Source organism: Xenopus laevis, chromosome 2L (assembly GCF_017654675.1).
Source record: "Xenopus laevis strain J_2021 chromosome 2L, Xenopus_laevis_v10.1, whole genome shotgun sequence".
Lineage (NCBI taxonomy): Eukaryota > Metazoa > Chordata > Amphibia > Anura > Pipidae > Xenopus > Xenopus laevis.
The window spans coordinates 55,058,663-55,079,235 of record NC_054373.1 but is presented as its reverse complement, the minus strand read 5'-3'; the positions used below and the strand labels follow the sequence as shown (position 1 = coordinate 55,079,235).

General features: G+C 36.9%; 1 protein-coding gene across 1 annotated transcript; it reads left to right on the top strand.

Moving 5' to 3' along the window:
* The first annotated feature begins 667 nt into the window (after positions 1 to 667).
* On the top strand, positions 668 to 17,279 carry LOC121399919 (transcriptional regulator Erg-like). The gene is made up of 7 exons (XM_041581888.1): positions 668 to 1,131; positions 8,353 to 8,485; positions 10,617 to 10,781; positions 11,396 to 11,521; positions 14,696 to 14,827; positions 15,826 to 15,981; positions 16,847 to 17,279. Exons 1-7 carry the CDS (start codon positions 1,090 to 1,092, stop codon positions 16,852 to 16,854), a joined length of 762 nt encoding a protein of 253 aa, XP_041437822.1. The 5' UTR covers positions 668 to 1,089; the 3' UTR covers positions 16,855 to 17,279.
* The last annotated feature ends 3,294 nt before the right edge of the window (positions 17,280 to 20,573 follow it).

Here is a 20,573-nt window from a genome sequence, read left to right as displayed (position 1 = left end):
AAATCATGTAAACATTAAATAAACCCAACAGGCTGGTTTTTGCTTCCTATAAGGATTAATTATATCTTAATTGGGATCAAGTACAAGGTACTGTTTTGTTATTACAGAGAATAAGGAAATAATTAAAAAAATGTTGATTATTTGAATAAAATGCAGTCTATGAGAGATGACCTTTCTGCAATTGTGAGCTTTCTGGATAACAGGTTTCTGGCTAACAGATCCCACACCTATACAGTAATTATTACTAGCAGACAGGGACAATGTTATATGGCAGAGATCAAACATCTTTATGTGGCTCCTTCATTGATCTGCTTGTGAAACACAATATTTCATACTGTTTAGTCCCATGGAACCACAAACCTAGAAGAGAGGGTGAGACTCCACAACATCAGACTGCAGTTAAGAGACATCAGACAGCAGGTAGGTCAGCAGATGAGATTTCATTTGATGTACACGTATCTATAGTCAGATGAGCCTAGTATGTAGCTAGTTATATTTTGTTGCTATTCTCAGACCCTCCTTTGTATATATTCAGACAGAGATTTTTAGAATATAATAAATATAATCTATTTAACTAATTCACCTGCTATAAGAATGCACCTATAATGTATCCTATAAAGCCTATAAATTGTTTTACTTCATTAGATGCCTTTGTAGTTATACAAATCAATTTCCTCCAAGTTTATATTTCACAGCGTCGACTCCAGTAATTTTTTTCCCTTGTTTCTGTTTCCTTCTTCGTTTTGAATCTTACTATTGGTTTCACTTTCTACTGAACAATTTGCACTGTCCTTTCACGGAGACTCATGGCAGGGTTGGGAAACATCTGAATCTATTTCTAGAATTGCGACTCATTTTATTTAGGCAGACCTTGCTTGGGACAGATATTTTTTTGGTTGGTGAGCTGTTTGTGTGTAGTTACTCATATGATATGGGGAGAAAGGCTGACATTTGGGCAGCAGAGCCTTAGCGATCTTTAGGGAAGAGACTGTGTATTTGCCCTAGCTTGTGCCTTGATTTTTTTTTTTTTAGCTTGCCAAGCTCTCTTCTCCAGCAAAAAGTAAGGGATAACTAAAGAATTCTTTGGATATGTCAGGAAATGGAAACGCTCAGTCATCTTATAGGAATGAGGTAAGTCCCAGTTTATGTTCTATGCTTCTTAAAGGAGCATTTGGTGCCTGCTTAATTTGCAGGTAAAGTTTCAGTTTTTCTTATGACATAAAAATCAAAGATACTGGTAAGAGGATTGAAACTACACAAATCAGAGTGACATGTGTATAACATCTGGTATATGACAAAGCCGTATAACTTGGGGTGACTAAATGCTGTCAGCTATATGATAATAGAAAGCTGTCAAAAAAAACTAAGATGAAGACCACCACCATAGTACCTGGAGTGTTGCTAAGAAATTGCACATTTTGCAATGTATGTATTTATACATTAGGTTGTCACTGCATATTTACATGGTTGATTATTTGACGTGCACACCAACCCTTATCACATAAACTGTAAATTGTTAGTTAATACTGTACAGAAGATGGCAGTGAGCTTTAGGGTATGACAGATTTACAAACAGGAGATAGTGCTGGTTTTAAGAGTTTTATGTTTTGTTACTGTTTGAAGCGCCTTCATGTGTATGCTGAGTCTCTCTATGATGAATGTATTATACAGGTGCGTGTGTATGTGGTTATGCAAGAATTTCCTGCTGAGTTTAGTTTCCATGGCTGACTGGATAGATAAATGTCAGACGATCCAGTACTGATAAAGGCATTACATATTAACAAACACATGCATGCAAATGATAATTCTAAATGACACAGTGTTGGAGGAATCATCTAACAAGATATATAAGAGGGGGATTTTGTGGATAAAATAATGTACAACGCTATGCAGTCAGCATCTGGGAAAGCAAGCATTATTTTCCAGGAATAAAAACAAACATACACTCAATAGATGAAACAGAAATCATTAGTAAGACCACGTATTGAGTATTTAGACAATTTGGGGATTCAGTTCATAAGGACAATATTATCAAACCAGCAACAAAATTAACTAGAATGGAACAAATTATTGGAACAGACTGTTCTGCATAATCATATAAACTATGCTGGTTCATGTTATATGGCATAAGGTAGCAAAACGTAAATAAAATAAGACATAACGTTTCTTCAGTATCAGTCAGGACCACCACTCTCCCTAATTCCTTACATTTTGAAGGTTACTAGTTATTATTCTCTATCTTTGTTATCCTTATACAACATAACTCATATTTACCACTGCAAAATTATGTCAATACAGGTTATCTAGAATGTTTGGGACCTGAAGTTTTCCTGGTTATGGGATCTTTCCGTAATTTGGATCTCCATACTTTGTATACTAAAAATCATTTAAACATTAAATAAACCCAACAGGCTGGTTTTGCTTTCAATACGGATTTCTTATGTCATCATTTGCCAGAACAAGGTACAGTTTTAATTATTGCAGAGAAAAAGGAAATCATTTTTATAGATTTTAAAATGCAATCTATGACACATGGCCTTTTTTGGAGCCTTCTGAATAGCAGGTTACCTGATAATGGATCCCATACCTGTACTATTATGACAAAACACTTTCTATTTAAAAGAGAAAGAGTACCAATATCATTCCATTAATTGAATAAAAATCAAATGTGAGCGTACCAGGGTAAAATGGAATGTCTTTTACAATAAAAAAAAATATATAATAAATCTGGGCAAGAGGCAAAATATAGATTACTTCAGAGTCACTTTAAAATCACATTGTACAGACTTACTATTTCAATGTTTTGGGGCTCATGCCTCTTTCTCAAACAATTAAAAATAACAAAGATGTTTCATCTGCAGTATATAAAGGGCTCTCCAACATAGTACCCCCACCATTTAAGAAATTCAATAAAAAGAAACATGAAGTGTGCTCTTGTATTATAAGGTCTGCCATTTTAGTCCTTCGCCACAATTGGCAGACCACCAAACAGCAGGTGAGATCAGATAGCGTGTCTGCTGCTCTCCCGGCTTTCTCCCATAGGTATTTGTGTATATTCACACACCTATACACTCAGACAACTTTTAGAAGTGTACACACAAACTCACAAACAGGGTTTTGTTTTTTTACTTATTGATTTTACACTTTTATCTTTTGTTTTTCACCTAAAAACAGTTTATTTTGGCAGCGTGACTATTGGATCAGGTATTTTGACCAATTATGCTGTTGGATCAGTTATTTTGTTGTTTCATTGGTTTGTGTAATTTTTGTGGTTTTATTGCTATGTTATCCCTGCATTATTGTTCCTTATGTGTTTTTTAGCATAGATTTGCAGTTATGGTTCTTTCTTTTCCTTATGGGGGTCTTTGTACAAGTTAGGGGCTCTTGCTGCACATAATACGCAGAGAAAATTCATATGCACTATTTTCATTTGGGGTCCATACAAACCACATACTTTGGTAAATCTATGCTTTGGAAAATCTGGGCTTCAGACTGTTCAGAAGGTCTCTGGCAGTCATATTGAGGGTGATTTGCCTTTGTACGTAAAAAATTGCGGTAAATTGCAACATTTTTAAGCGATTTTCAGAAATGTCAGAAAAACCATTATGTTTAGGAAGGATTTGCAGATTGGTCATTTGGTGTAGAAAGACATCTTCACCCTTGCTGGATGTCAGAATGTGTACTTTCCAAAAAATATATGGTTTTCTGAGGTCACTGTACTTTTTTGTAGGTTTAATCAAACATATAACTGGTGATAAAATTAGTATTCATAAAGTAAATTTGTATTCACAAGATAAATGTTGGGTAGCGTAAATGCCACATACTTAGGTAAACCTATACATAGTGATGGGCGAATTTGCGCCGTTTTGCTTCGCTGAAAAATTCGCGAATTTCGCGAAACGGCGAAAAATTCGCGAAACGGCGCCGGCGTCTCGTTTTTGACGCCGGCGCCCGTTTTTCCGACGCCGGCGCCCGTTTTTGACGCCGGCGCCCGTTTTTCGAAAAAAAAATTTGACGCCGGCGAATTTTTTCCGCGAATTTTCGCGGGAGTTTCGCGAATTTATTCGCTGGCGGAGAATCGCGCAAATTCGCCGCGAATTCGCGCCTGGCGAATAAATTCGCCCATCACTACCTATACACATTGGGCACCAAACTGTTCAGTGAACCCCTGGCATTCATATTTAGGGTGTTTTATCTTGGTACCTAATGATATGTGGCAAATAGGATGCTGCAAAGTTGAAGCTTTGAGGTGAATTTCTGAACTTTCATCAAAATCGACAACTTTAGGAAAGCTTTTTAGTTTGGTAATTAGTATTAGAAATATATATTTACACATTTTGGATTCGGAGGCATGTGTCCTTTCCAAAAATATATGACTAGGGTTACCAAACATTTTTGTAGCTTTATCCCATATAAAATGCAGTGTGTGGCTTTTGCTGTGGAATGACAGAAATGATAAAACATATGGGGTGTCTTCCTTTTTGGGCCCCTAGAGGTCACATACTTAGGTAAAGCTATGCACATTGGGCATTAAACTGTTCAGTGGACCCCTAGCCTTCATATTTAGGGTGTTTTATCTTGATACCTAATGATATGTGGGAAATAGGATGCTGCACAATGGAAGCTTTCAGGTGATTTTAGAAAAAACACCAAATTTAGGAAAGCTTTGCGTTTGGTACTTTGGAGCAGAAATATGTATTTACCCATTGTGGATCCGGGGGAAATGTGTACTTTTCAAAAATATATGACTTTCTGGGGTTACCACATTTTCTGTAGCTTTACTCCACATAAACTGCAAGTAAATGTGCTGATTTAGCAGTATCTGGAATGATAGGAATGATAAAGCATATGGAGTGTCTTCATTTTTGGGCCCCTGGAGGCCACATACTTAGGTAAAAAAAGAAAAATTGAAGGCCAATTGAAAAGTTGCTTAGAATTAACCATTCTATAACATCCTAAAATTTAACTAAAAGGTGAACCACCCCTTTAAGCCAGTTCAGCCAAAATACGTTCCTGTATAGAACAAAATAATATTGCATTACCAGATAAATAGATTCATTTCATATTGTGTTACAATAGGCTTAGGCTTCTGTTGCCTGACAAGTGTTGACAGAAGTGCTTGTCAGGTGATTTACATTCAAGTCTACAAAGGGTGCTGCTTGGGGCATCACATGTTCTGGCAATTCCAGCATTAGCTGGAATGATAGAAATAATAAAGCATATGGAGTGTCTTCATTTTTGGGCCCCTGGAGGCCACATACTTGGGTAAACCTATGCACATTTGGCACCAAACTGTTTAGTGGACCTCTGGCCTTCATATTTAGGGTGATTTATCTTGTTACCAAATGTTATGTGGGAGATAAGTTAATGTAAACTGGTAGCTTTAAGGTAATTTTCTTAAAATTTTATAAAAACTGGTAACCTTAGGAAAGTGGTGCCTCTCCCATTGACTTGTACAGGACCTCGACAGGTCTGAGATGGGAGATTTTTGGATTTGGGCTTTCCACAGCATCGGGGTATAATAAATCTTGTAAAAATAAAGGTTTTTTTTTCTGACCCAAAACACTGACCAGATGAATTCAAGGTTTAGTAAATAACCCCCTGAATGTGTAGCCTTAAGGAGGATTTGGGATTTTTTAGATGGAGTCAGTGACCCCCATTTGAAAGCTGGAAAGTGTCAGAAGAAGAAGGCAATTAATTCAAAACCTATAGAATTAGAATTAGCCATTCTATAACATACTAAAAGTTAACTAAAAGGTGAACCACCCCTTTAAGCCAGTTCAGCCAAAATATGTTCCTGTAAAGGACAAAATAATATTGCATTACCAGATAAATAAATGTATTTCATATTGTGTTACATGAATATAAATCACCTAACAAGCTACTGAGTCACTGTTGCTGGTAGTCTGGAAATGCATCACTACACTTCTTAGGCTTCTGTTACCTGACAAGTGTTGACAGGAGTGCTTGTCAGGTGATTTACAATCAAGTCTACAGAGGGTGCTGCTTGGGGCATCACATGTTCTGGCAATTAAAAAACGGGGAGCTTCAAACACCCACGGTAGTGTGTGATATTACCCTAGAAGTTGCTAAGACCCTTTGTAGCAAAACCATTTTGGAACCTTAAGCAGTTTTCACCTTGATGTAACGTCAAGCTGACTTCTAACATCTTTATAAACTGTAGTAGGGGGTACGTTTTTCATTATAATGAACAACTGCTACGAGGAAAGCTTTGGTTGGAATCCTTGGCCTTGTAATAATAATTTTGATAATTATAAAGTATAAATCTGTAAAGACGATTCCTGTATACGGTAGTAAGAATACAGTGTGTTGGCAAGAAAATAACCACATGGCCCTGTTTCTGTGACCATACCTGATGACATCACAACTCCTCACCCAAATGTGAAGCTATAGCTCTTTATGGGTTCTTTATATTAAAACTATAGGCTTTTTAATACACTAGGATAACCTTTCTCCCTCCACCGAAAGGACTGCCCCATTAGCATTATCTGCTCATATAAGAAGATAAGTGCATTGAGGAAGATCAGTGCATTGAGATGACTACTAGCATGTGCAGATGAAGTCAGGTCCAGATCGGTTTCAACTGCACATGCTGCTGGGGACAGATTGTTTTGAAGAGGACATCAAGATGGCACCTGCCAACCTTGCTCTGACACTCCTTATTTTATTTTATAACGTTGTTCCTAGGTTTCTATCCCATATTGTACTTTATCTGAGTTGGTTTAAGTTGGCACATTCCACGGGGTGTGACTAGCAAACAAGTTCCAACGGCTTCAGAACCATTTATTTACTTAGTACAAACCATTCACCCATTCCTACACTTTCAATAATTCCATATACTTGCCAGATTTCTGTCCAGCTCTATTTATGTAGGTTTTATGTTTCAGAGTAGCCCATCAAACACTTATGGAAAGATGTAACTGTTTATTCAATTTTTAGGGCCAGTGTGCGTGTCAACCCTCTGATTTATCGCTTGCATAAGTGATAGGGATAGTCCATTAAATACCTTAGAAGTGACATTAATTATAAAGATTCATACTTTGCCCTTGTCATGTGACAAGAGAAATTGCCTATGAAACGTATGAAATGCGTTAGGCCATTTGGGGACTTTTTGATACATTTTAATATGGATTAATAAATAATATTTTTATTACAATCAGCATGTTTTTTGGGATTTCTTGGAATTTTCGAGGCTATTCCTCTATTTGGTCACTAGAGGACCCTAGCATGCTGTCAGTTATTTACTAGTGTCTATTTTTCCAGCAACTCTAAAGTGAAGACATAGTCCATTAAATACCTTAGAAGTGACATTAATTATAAAGATACATACTTTGCCCTTGTCATGTGACAATCTTTCTGAGACAAGCCTTATGGCTTTGTTTTCCGAAGTCGCCCAACGTTGCCCGACGAGGAAACTTTGGGCGACTTTGGAAAACGAAATGCTCTGAGTGCCATCCCACCAGGCGATTTACAGTTTAACTGGCGGGAAGGCAGGGGGGTAGGTCGGGGGGAGATTAGTCGCCCTGAAGAAGAGGAGATTTGTCACCGGGCTAAGAGGAGGAGAAGAGGAGATTTGTCGCCGGACTAATCTCCACGAATCTACCTTTGTGCCCTGACCCTAAACTGCAGATAGAGACAGATGTTCTGTGCTATGCCCAGGCAAAGTAAATGCTGACCCAGGAATTATGTACTTAAAAAATGAAATAAATCTAAATTTATATGTCCAGTTTTGTACATAGGACATGAACCCACAGGTATGGGACCTGTTATCAAGAATACATGGGACCTAGGGTTTTCCAGAGCTTTCCATAATTTGAAACTTCATACTTTGTCTGCTAAAAATCATTTAAATATTAAATAAACACAATAGGAGTGTTTTTTCTATCTATAAGGATTAATTATATCTTAGCTGGGATCAAGTACAATGTACCATTTTATTATTACAGAGAAAAAGGAAATATGTTTTAAAACTCTGAATTATTTAATTCAAATTTAGTCTATGGCGACAGCCTTCCCTTAACTTAGAACTTTCTGGATAAGGGGTTTCCGGATAACGGATCCTATACCTGTACTGTATTCACACGTTCCAAGGCTTGGGAACAGAGAAATAGAACTACTTGGTGCAATAAAACGGGGGCTCACAATCACCAAGAAAGGAAAGAATGCGTTTTGTTTATAATATCTATTATATGTTTATTTGTTTATAATGTCTATGTTTTTAAGCAATGATGACCATATTGAGTATAAAACATGAACTACTATATCATATAACTACGTTTCCAGTGATTATTGCTATTATTCTATTGAGCATTCTCTTGTTGATATTCACAGGCAAGGCTGCAAGCCAGTTTGTCAAGTACTGTATCACTACTAGAGGGATCAACTTACAGTTTGACAGACACAGATTTTTCTTTAATTGAAGACGTGATTGAAGACATGATTTTTAAGGTGCCAGGAAGTCTTAGTAAGTAATGAGCATGTAATAAACAACTTGAGCATGTCATAACATGTACAGATTAGACGCAATACATACTCTGGAAAAAAAAATGTATTAGATGTAATTTAGAAATAGAAGCAAGCAGCATACACTATATGGCTAATGGTATCTAGTCAACTCATTTAAATTGGCATAACCTCAAAACTCACTACCGATTTGTTATAAAAATAAAATCAACACAAGAAATTTTTATTAGAAGCTTAACAAAATGGGTTGTCATGGCTGAGCAGTGACACAAGCCAATGCAAAGTTGCAACTTAAGTAGTATAAAGGTCTCTGCTATTAGACTCTAAAGCAGTAGAAATGGCATTTTTGAAATTATGAACCAAACTTCACCATCTGACAGTTTTATGCAGTCTCGGCTTTGGAAATACCAGTGGAGGAGAAATAATGGTCTGACAGTGTTTTTCATGGCTTGGGCTAGGGCCCCTGGTTCTAGTCAAAGCAAATAATATTCTTTACAAGTCAGTGCTTCCTACTTTGTGGCAGATGTTTGAAAAAAAAAAAAAACCCTTCCCGTATCAATACAATAATGCCACCATGAACAAAGCAAAGTGCAACTGATGAGAGTAGAACTTGACTGCCTAAACAGAACCTCAACCCAACTGAGCACCTGTGTAGCACAACAAATAACTGTGTCCTGTGTCAAACATCAGTATCAAATCTCACTAATGTTCTTTTGCATCAATGACAGTAAAAAGAATTGAATGGTTCTGATCCAAAAATTCAAATTCAATTAGATTCATACAATTCGAGTTTTTCTCGAATGTCTTGAATGTCAAGAAGGCTATTAACATCTCCAAATGGCTCAACAGACCTCTGACATTGACTTGTACATGAACTAGGAAAGTTTAAGGTGGTGAATATTTGAATTAAGACTGTTTCCAAGGTCGAGGTGTGATCAATCTCACATTGAATTTACATTTGAATAGGGGGGATTAAAATTCGAAATGTGTGAATTTTGAAATTTTGTTACAGCAGATATGTGAGGACCAACATAATATTAATGTTTTAAGATGGTGAACAGGCAAGTCCCCTGAAAGTTTTGTCCATATAGTGTATTTTAGTGGTTACTGAATTCATTAGTAAAGTTAAACAGATGTATAGTTCCCTTAAAACCTTTATACTTCTAGCTCGTTAAAGCAGGTATCCCAAGCTTAATTACAGATACAAGAAATGTATCCATTAAGCCTCACCCGTACAAGCATTATTTTAATCATCTTGTTTTCACACATACCAGATTTGTTATCCAGTAGGCTCCGGACCTGGGGTTTTCCAAATCTATTTAACCAGTATATACGAAATTTAGATATGTTTGTTTGAGCTTACCGCTGTATACGGTGGGCCCAGGTGCACACACCCCAGACCTTCAGCAAGGGGAGCAAAAGACCAGAAAACTTCAAAAGAGGCTGGCACAAGCCTGGACCCAAGAAGTCGAAAAGCCGGAGTCAGATTGTAAAAGGGTTAAAAAGGCTTACATTTTATTTTCCACAATTAAGAAGCAAAGCCTGACGCGTTTCGTGTCTACCAATGACACTTGAACATTGAACAGTACATACAGGATATTTAAAAGAAAAATGGCCAATGGGAAACAAGTCGGATCCTGTATGTACTGTTCAATGTTCAGCCTATGACTAGGTGTCCTTGGTAGACTCGAAATGCGTCAGGCCTTGTTTCTTAATTATGTTTCTTAGTTATGGAAAATAAAATGTAAGCCTTTTTAACCCTTTTACAATCTGACTCCAGCTTTACTACTTTGTGCCAACCTCTTTTGAAGTTTTCTGCAGGGAATAGTCCTGGGGCAGCTGGGAAATTGACAATATGTCTAGCCCCATGTCAGTTTTTAAAATTGAATATAAAAAAATCTGTTTGCTCTTTTGAGAAACGGATTTCAGTGCAGAATTCTGCTGGAGCAGCACTATTAACCGATTCATTCATTCATTTCATTCATTTTTTTCCCATGACAGTATCCCTTTAAGGATTGGAGATCCAAATTATGGAAAGATCCTTTACCCGAAAAAAACCCAAGTCCTGAGACTTTGTTTTATTTTATTTTCGATTCTGTTTTATTTTATTTTCCTTACTGTGTGGATTTCAGGAATACATCCGTCCCTGTGGAGCAAAGACGATGTTATTGAGTGGCTTAGATGGGCAGAGAAGGAATGCTCACTGAGGAGAACTGATGATAAGAAATTTGTAATGAATGGCAAAGCCTTATGCATTCTTACTAAGGAGGACTTCAAGAAGCGTTCTCCTAGCTCAGGTGAAACATCGATTTATTATTCAAGTTTGAACTATTGAGCTGATACATCATACAATTTTTGTACCAAACTGCATTAATGGTGTTAGTGTAGTAAAAGGAGAACTAAACCCCCCTGTAAGTGACAGCAGCACAGAGCATTTGCAGTGAATCAGCAGAAAAGACCGAAGGGAAGCTACTGGGGCATCTTTGGAGACACAGATATTTACTGCTAAAAACCGTGGTTGCCTTGGACTGGTACAGAAGCCCAAATCATAATGTACAACATTTCTAGCTACTTCTTTAGTTCTCCTTAGTATCCTTGTATTGATTCTGAATTATCTTGCTTCATTGTATTTACCTAATTAAAATACAGTTTTTAAAAATGACTTACCTACCCCATCTCTATGTCTGGCTGGCTTGGCCTAACACTTACCTTTAAAGCAGGGTTGGATGTTTTAATATAAAAAGGATTTTTTTTTTGTTTAATTTAAAAAAGGACTTTTATTATACAGCTTTTTATGTCTGGACGAAAGGTCCCCTTTACATTGCTGTCATAACTATTGAAACTCTAGTCTTTTGTTTTGTGCTGAAGATTGGTGCAAGATCCCTCTAGCTTAAACTCTAATTTTTTTTAGGTGATGTTCTATATGAATTACTAAAACACATTAAGACTCATAGAAAAGCACTAGTGAACCATCCGTTCATTAGCAAATCACTTATAAATATGGATTATCTACAACTACATAAAGGTCCCAAAAGAGGTGAGTGGATACGTTTTGTGCAATGAGAAGCTAGAGACACAGACTGGATGTTAGTGAGAAGAAAGTCATTAAATGTTGAGGAGCTTCCTTAGGTTGTCTTTGTGCACCACCAATCGTCTAATTCCTACACTGATCCATGGAATACTAGCATTAGTATCCTAGCGTGTTGGAAAGTTGTTTGCTTCAACTATCTCCACCAATGCTAAAGATATTTAAAGGGGCTGTTCACCTTTGAATTCACTTTTTTATGATGTAGAGAGTGATATTCTTAGACAATTTTGCAATTGGTTTTCTTGTTTTATTATTTGTGGTTTTTTAGTTTAGATTTTAATTCAGCAGCTCTACAGTTTGCAATTTCAGCATTCTGGTTGCTAGGAGGATAGGAGAATAGAATAGGAGAGGGTCTGAATAGAAAGATGAGTAATAAAAAGTAGCAATAACAATACATTTGACCCCCTCCCCCCCCATTTGAAAGTTGGAAAGCATTAGAGGGCAAATAATTCGAAAACTATAAAAAAGAAAAAGCCAACTGAAAAGTTGCTAAGAATAAACCATAAAAGACCTTACATTAACTTAAAGTTGCCATTTTGTATGCTGTAATTGGTCAGTTTAATAACACTATAATATTAGTGATGGGCGAATTTGCGACGTTTGGTTTCGCTGAAAAATGTGCGAATTTCGCGAAATGGCGAAAAATTTGCGGAATGTTTTTTGACGCTGGCGTCCGTTTTTTTTGCCGAAAATGCATCAGCATCCAAAAAACGGACGCCTGTGTCCTTTTTTTTGACGCCGGTGAATTTTCGCCAGCGAATTTTCACGGCCGTTTTGCGAATTTATATATTTTATAATATAATAGTATAATAAAATATACTTTGGGTGCAAACTTCATAATTATAATAGGTTTCAAATGGAAAAATAATGTAAGCAGTTCCACTAACAAGAAAATACAAACTGAAGTGTCACAAGAACAAGGTTTTAGTAGTCCCTGCCACTAGAAAATTGTTTGAAAATTGTTTGACTTAAATTGCTTAATTTAGAAATGTTGCTCAATATCAGGCTCATTACTGCTCTTCTGCTGTGAAGTAAATATACTTAATTCACCTGGATTACAAGCTTAATCAAACAGGAGAAATCTCTACTTGCAGCTGAGCTTCCAACTCATGTATTTAAAAGTAAATACCTCATATTTCATCTCATGCTAAAGGACTTATTAATAGTTACTCATGCATGCGCCTGTGTCCCTTATGCAAACATGCAATAAACCTCTAAACAGATATTATCTTTAACAATTAACATTCTTTACAATTCGGTGCTTCCTTCCTACTTTGTATGTATTGTATAGATTTCTAAGCAGTCCTTCTGTGCTTTGGAAGTTGCTTTTTAAATGGCAGAATTATTCTCCCCTCTTAAATCTATATCTGTTTTAATACAAAAAATTTTGGGCGGGCATTTTCTGCTGCGGACAAGGGCTACAACTAGGGGTAAGCAGAAGAGGCACGTGCCTGGGGGGACAATAGGCACATACATCATCTACCTACCTCTAGTTCAGCTTTCTTTTATTTCAGCTCCCTGGCTGGAAAAGGGAATGATGATACAGTGGTGAAGCGGGGTACCTATTGTTACCATAGCACTTCAGCGATTCCTGCTCATCACCCCCATCAAGCCAATTCCCCCCCCCCCCGCTCATACATTCTCTGTGGTAATCAGGGGTCTTGCTAGGGTGCCCCTTAGTTTTTCTGTACCCTGCTACAGGTTTATTAAGCTCAAATACTACTATACTACTATGGCCAGATTTCCCTTCAATAATAACTGCCTAGAGCCCTAGACCATGGCCTAGTTATCAACAAACACAGATATATTGCTTTCAAAGCCCTGCAAGTGACTAATGTACATAATAAATAAAAGTGTAACAGTACAGAACCCTATGGCAAAACATAAACCCCTGTAAGTAATAAAAGGCACAAGGTTTGTCGAGGTGTGGCAACCAACAGTGACCAATAAGATGTTTGCCTCTAGACAGGTGACCACTGAATGCTAGATGCTGATTGGTTGCTATTGGTGTTTAGACCTGTAGGAAACTTTGCACCTTTTACTACATAATTCCTTTAGAGACCTACTCCAAATAGAAAATGTACCAATGATATTTACTTTCTGCATACAATCCTTCAGCCAGTTCTTAGTCCATGTAAAAGGAGCACCACCAAAATTAACATTAATTTAGGAAGGAAACAGTTTAACTGAACTGTATCAACACCCATGGCATCACCTAAGACTCTACTATAACTTTGCTCCAAGGTATATGAGATCATGTAATTAAAGTTTTAGTATGATGTAGGGAGTGATATTCTGAGACAATTTGCAATTGGTTTTCATTTTTTATTATTTGTGGTTTTTAAGTTATTTAGTTTTTATTCAGCAGTTCTCCAGTTTGCAGTGTCAGCAATCTGGTTGCTAGGGTCCAAATTACCTTAGCAACTATGCATTGATTTTAATGAGAATATGAAATTAGGGATGCACCGAATACACTATTTTGGATTCGGCCGAACCCACCATTCCTTCGCGAAAGATTTGGTTGAATACCGTACCGAATCTGAATCCTAATTTGCATATGCACATTTGGGATGGGAAGGGGAAAACATTTTTTATTTCCTTGTTTTGCAACAAAAAGCCACACGATTTCCCTCCCCGTCCCTAATTTGCATATGCAAATTAGGATTTGGTTCGGCCAGGCAGAAGGATTCGGCTGAATCCAGATCCTGCTGAAAAAGGCCTAATCCTGGCCAAATCCTGAACCGAATCCTGGATTCGGTGCATCCCCTTATGAAATATTAATAGGGAAGGGTCGGAACAGAAACATGAGGAATAAAAAGTAGCAATAACAATAAATTTGTAGCTTTACAGAGCAATTGTTTTTAGATGGGGTCAGTGACCCCCTTTTGAAAGCTAGAATCAGAGTCAGGAGAAGAAGGCAAATAATTCATAAACTATAAAAAAATAAATAATGTGACATCTACAGGCCATTTGTATAAACACCACAAAGACCAATTGAAAAGTTGCTTAGAATTATATTCTATAAGTACTTAAATTTAACCTGGAGATGAACCACCCCTTTAACCCCCTCCTGTACCACTCATTTTCTTTTTTTTATAACTCTTTTTACCACTACATTTTCAGGTGTTACTGCTCCAAGCCCAGGGCATGTGTGGGGAAATCCATCGGAGGGGGTGTTGCCATCACCCAGCACTAAAGACACAGATAGAAGGAATACAGATATATTGAAGAAAAAGACACAAACTAAGAGTCACAGTGAGTTCATTTGATCAACCCTACTGAGCTCTTTAAAATTGTGTATGACTTTGCTTTAACTCCTAAATATGCTAAAAAAGCAATTCAAGTGAAGGTTGTGTAAGCCTCTACCAAAATATAAGGGCAGCCAGCTCTCACCTGGTCAATCAAAACATTACATTTCAGGAAAGCTAATGTTGCCATGCCAGTTATATTGTATGTTAAATGGGTTGTTCACCTATAAACTAACTAACTATTCTGAGATGATTTGCTATTGGTTTTAATTTTTTATTATTTGTGGGACTTTTTTAGCTTTTTATTCAGCAGCTCTCCAGTTTGCAAATACAGCAATCTGGGTACTAGGGTCCAAATTACCATAGCAACATGCATTGATTTGTATAAGAGACTGGAATGTGAATAGGAGAGGCCCTGAATAGAAAGATGAGTAATAAAAAGTCGCAATAACAAAACATTCGTAGCCTTACAGAGCATTTGTTTTTAAGATGGGGCCAGTGACCCCCATTTGAAAGCTGCAAAGAGTCAGGAGAAAAGGGCAAATCATTTATAAAAAAAACTATAGAAAATAAATAATGAAAAGATGCTTAGAACTTGGCATTCTATAACATACTAAACGTTAACTTAAAGATGAACTACCCATTTGCAGAATTAAAGGTTGTAACCAATATTACTGCCTTTCTTACTTTGGTCCAGCCGGACAATGGTTCCATGATTAAGATAGAATTCAGTACTCTGTTGGATAAAAGTTTTATGTTCTTGTCTTTTTAAATAAATGAAGCAGGTATTGGTCAGAATGATGGTCAGTTTGAGCAACATATTTGTGTCAGATCATTCGTTTTTATAAAATTTGACCTGAACCCTTTAGTGCCTTGCAGACTTAAGCTTAAATTAAAGTATATCTGTAAACCCTCCTGTAGTCTTCACTGTTATTGTATATAATAATATTAATTATAATTTGAGTCCTAATAATACTTTTTGTCGAACTGATTTTGTGTATGTAGCTGCAGACATTATAAGATGCCACAGTAAATCCCAAGACTTTCCTGTGACTGACGCTCAGCAGGGACCACTAAACCTTTCTCATAGATTGCACAGACTTCCTGAATCAGAGAACAGAAATGAATACTCTGCAGCACATGTGGAGAAACCCAGAACAGGTAAATAATGTATACTCTACTATCCTGTAAGTTAAAGGAAATCTATACCCCTCAAACAATGTAGGTCTCTATAAAAAAAAATATTGCATAAAACAGCTCATGTGTATAGCCCTGCTTCATGTAAAGAAACCATTTTCATAATAATATATTTTTTTAGTAGTATGTGCTATTGGGTAATCCTAAAAAGAAAATTGCCATATTAAAAAATAAGGGCCATCCCCTGGGACATAGGATTCACGGTGCACACAAACAAACCATACTTGTTAGGTCGCATGAGCCAATTAAAAGACAAAATTCATTCTTTTGCTTTCACACTTCTTCCTGTTACAGTTAGGGGCAGATTTATCAAGGGTCGAAAGTGAATTTGAGGCAATTTTCGAAGTAAAAAAATTCAAAATTCAAAGTAATTTTTTTGGATACTTCGACCATCGAATAGGATACTACGACTTCGACTTCGATTTGAAGTAAAATTTTACTTAGACTGCAAATTGCCAAATTCGATGTAAAAAAACTTCTACTTCGATATTCGAAGTTGAAGTATTATAATTCCAATCCAATTCGATGGTTGAATTTCGAAGCTTTTTCTACTTCGAAATTCGACCCTTAATAAATCTGACCCTTTGAGTTGTAGTATTTCTGGTCAGGTGATTTCTGAGGCAGCACAGAGACCATCACAAAATGGTGGTTCAAGGCAAGAGATGTAAAAGAGCAATATATACTTACATTTATATTCCAGTTTGTTAAGATTCTTTAACGTCACTTAATTTGAAATAAACTATCTGTTGCTAAAAACAAAAAGCAAAGCTCTCATTTGTTGCTATGTGTCCTAATAATAAACACCTACACTGTGCATATATTTTTTCAGGTATTTGAAGATTTCATACCCTGTACAGCTCGGATGGATCAGTGAGCAGGGCATGGTGAGGCAGAAGTCTTTTCTAATGAACCGCTCGAAACACGTGCAAGTCCATTTCTAGAAAATCCATGGCCTTTGTGTTCTAACAAAATGTGCTTTTTCTATGCATGTGATTTGGTCGGAATGATGGATCCTACAACGCACTAGATTTTTTTTTCCTGATACTGGCACATTGAAACTGCAGAGCTAATGAATAAGAAGTATGGATTTCGTGGCCACGGGGAGCCTTTTTTACTGGAGAGCATTCGTAAGATCTCTTTCCACACTCATGAACAATCAAGGACTGAAAATATTCCATTAGGAATTTGAAAGTTATTTAGCTTTTTATTAAGCAGCTCTCCAGTTTGCAATTTCAGCAATTTGGGGTCCAAATTACCCCAGCAATCATGCATGGATTTGAATAAGAGAATGGAATATGAATAAGAGAGGCCTGAATAGAAATATTTGCAATAAAAAATAACAATAACAATAAATTTGTAGCCTTACAGTGCATTTGTTTTTTTTAGAAGGGGTCAGGGACCCCCATTTGAAAGCTGGAAAGAGTCAGAAGAAGAAGGCAAATAATTAAAAAAAAAAAACACAAACGATGAATTGAAAAGTTGCTTAGAACTGGGCATTCTATAACATATTAACAGTTAATTTAAAGGAGAACCACCCCTTTAAAGCAAGAGAACATGTTTGCCATTACATGACATGGGCCTTAACTATGTAAATTTCTAATGCAATTAGAATTTATTCAATTAAATATTGTTAGCATATATATAGTGAATAAAGTACCCCCTCTTGTAAAATATAAGGATATTATAAGTTACCGAAGAGTTTCATGACCATATAAAAACACGAGGCCAATGGCCAAGTGTTTTTATACAGGTCATGGAACTCCAAGGTAACTTCTAATATCCTTATATTTTGCAACAGGGGATACTTTATTTATTATAATACACAAGTTTCAGTGAGTCATGTGACAGAAATGACATCAGAACTCACCGTTTATAACTGATGACATCAGAACTCACCGTTTATAACTGATGACATCAGAACTCACTGTTTATAAGGATATAATTTACAAGATATTCATAGCTTTTGTGTATTATAAAGGTATATTTTATATATTTAAAGCTCAGAATGACAGCAATTTCTCCAAGAATCCTATTCAAAAGAACAATTCTTAATTTTTGACAAATTTACTTTTTTTAATAACAAAACAGTACCTTGGTAATGAGGCTATATAAATCCATATTGGTGGCAAAACAATTCTATTTATTTAATGATTAAAGGGATACTGTCATCGGAAAACATGTTTTTTTCCAAAACTCATCAGTTAATAGTGCTATTCCAGCAGAATTCTGCACTGAAATCCATTTCTCAAAAGAGCAAACAGATTTTTTTATATTCAATTTTGAAATCTGACATGGGGCTGGACATTTTGTCAATTTCCCAGCTGCCCCCAGTCATGTGACTTGTGCCTGCACTTTAGGAGAGAAATGCTTTCTGGCAGGCTGCTGTGTTTCCTTCTCAATGTAACTGAATGTGTCTCAGTGGGACATGGGTTTTTACTATTGAGTGCTGTTCTTAGATCTACCAGGCAGCTGTTATCTTGTGTTTGGGAGCTGTTATCTGGTTACCTTTCCATTGTTCTTTTGTTTGGCTGCTGGGGGGAAAACGGGAGGGGGTGATATCACTCTAACTTGCAGTACAGCAGTAAAGAGTGATTGAAGTTTATCAGAGCACAAGTCACATGACTTGTGGCAGCTGGGAATGTTTTGTATGTTTCTTTCAGCAGACTTTTACCATACTTTCTTTACCCACAAGATGGCAGTGTTGAGTGATAAACAATATATTGGAACTATATACAGTATGTAAACAATAACAATATAAATCAATATAAAAAGGCCTTTGCAGCTTCTGAGCAGTTGAAGTATAATTCCAAGAATACCCTGACAGCTAAAGGTTGTAATAATTGTTGTAATAATTGTTGTACTACAATCTGGAGCCAGAAGATGTAAAGTATAATAACGGAAATTTTATCAAGTATCATAACCTGCAGCAATAAGTCAGGGACTATATGCTATACAGTCTCTGGAAAATATTGGTGCATAATAAAATACATAAAGATTAATAAGAACCCCATGTGAACAAGACTTCTGCAGCTGACGTCTATTTCTACTAATACTGCAAACCAAATATATATTTAAGCATAAAACTTCGCCAATGAAGTAACTCACCAAGTTGAATGGGTGGCCCAGGTGCTTCTGCCCCGAGCCCTCAGCCCAAGGGAGCGGACAATTCGTACCAAAATGTTGGAGCAAGGATAGTAATAATAGTAAGTAAAAATATAACAATTTTATTTATATAAACATCTCATTCCTAACATGTAATGACAATTAGTCATAGGCTATGTCATGTGTGACACGAAACGCGTTAAGCATGAGATGTCAACGAATGTTCTCATTCCTCATATTTTTTTAGGCCAAGGGAAATGGACCCACATTTTGCCCCATCTTTGTTGACTTGATTAAGATTGGCTTGCGTGCAGTCACATACAGCGGGGATCTGCCCAAATACCAGAAAGCAGACTGCATGCAAAAGTGGTTCAAATGAATGAAGATGGGGCACGGAGAGGATCTGCTTCGCTCAGCCTGCAAAAAATGCACCTGCCCTTGGCCTGAAGGTAGCGATAGCGAGGCTTAAGCTGAGAGAGGACATATTAAAAAAGAACTTCTGCTCAGCATTCATTGTACAAATACAATAATGTAAGTATAATTACAATGTTTGTACCAGGACCAAGTAGCATTTAATGGGCTCATGTTTGAAAGCAAACATTGGATAGCTGGGTTTACGAAATTAAGTAGAGCAACACAATGAAGAAATTCCCAGAAGATGCCAAATTTGGACTGTGATTGGCTATTTGGTAGTCTCTATGTGGACTGGCAGACTACAGGAGGCTATGTTTGGCAGTACATATACTTTTTACGCAACCAACACTTTCCTCCAAGGCAAGAATTCTAAAATAAGCACCTTCTTTGAGGCCACTGAGAACAACATCCAAGAGGTTGGTGAGTAACATGTTGCCTGTGTACCATTGGTTGGGGATCACTGCATTAGACTGTAACGAATAGGAATGGGCCTTCACTATGTGGAAGGTATAAAGGGGAGGTGTAGTTGAACTACAACTCACTTCGGCTACTGTGTTAAAAAATAAAATAAGGACACCAGGGGGTTCTTGCAGCAAACAACAGAACTAGTTTATTGTCCAAGACAATGTTCATTAGATTAATACTCACACGATCCAAAGAGGCAAAAGCAGCAAATTGTCAGCACAATGTGACACTATGTAGAGATAGCTTAGGGTCGTTTAATGTTCACATTCTAAGTTGTCAATGCTCCTTGTGGTCTGCATCCCATACAGCACAAATAGATCAGGGAGAGACTGAATCCCTCTTCAAACTGTGGTGCCTTCACTTTAGGCAAATCACAGCCTAGTGGAGAGCTTCTCCCTGTTATCAATCCTTGTTGGGTCACTGGATGCTCTTTCTATCTACTGCTCTATATCTCACTTAGAAAGTGCTATTTGATGGAATAACCTGACTAAAACCTTGTTCACGGGGCCCCTGGCCTTTTACTTTCACTATAGGGGTTGTCCCTATAGGGCAACACAGCTTTATTGGGGGCCTTG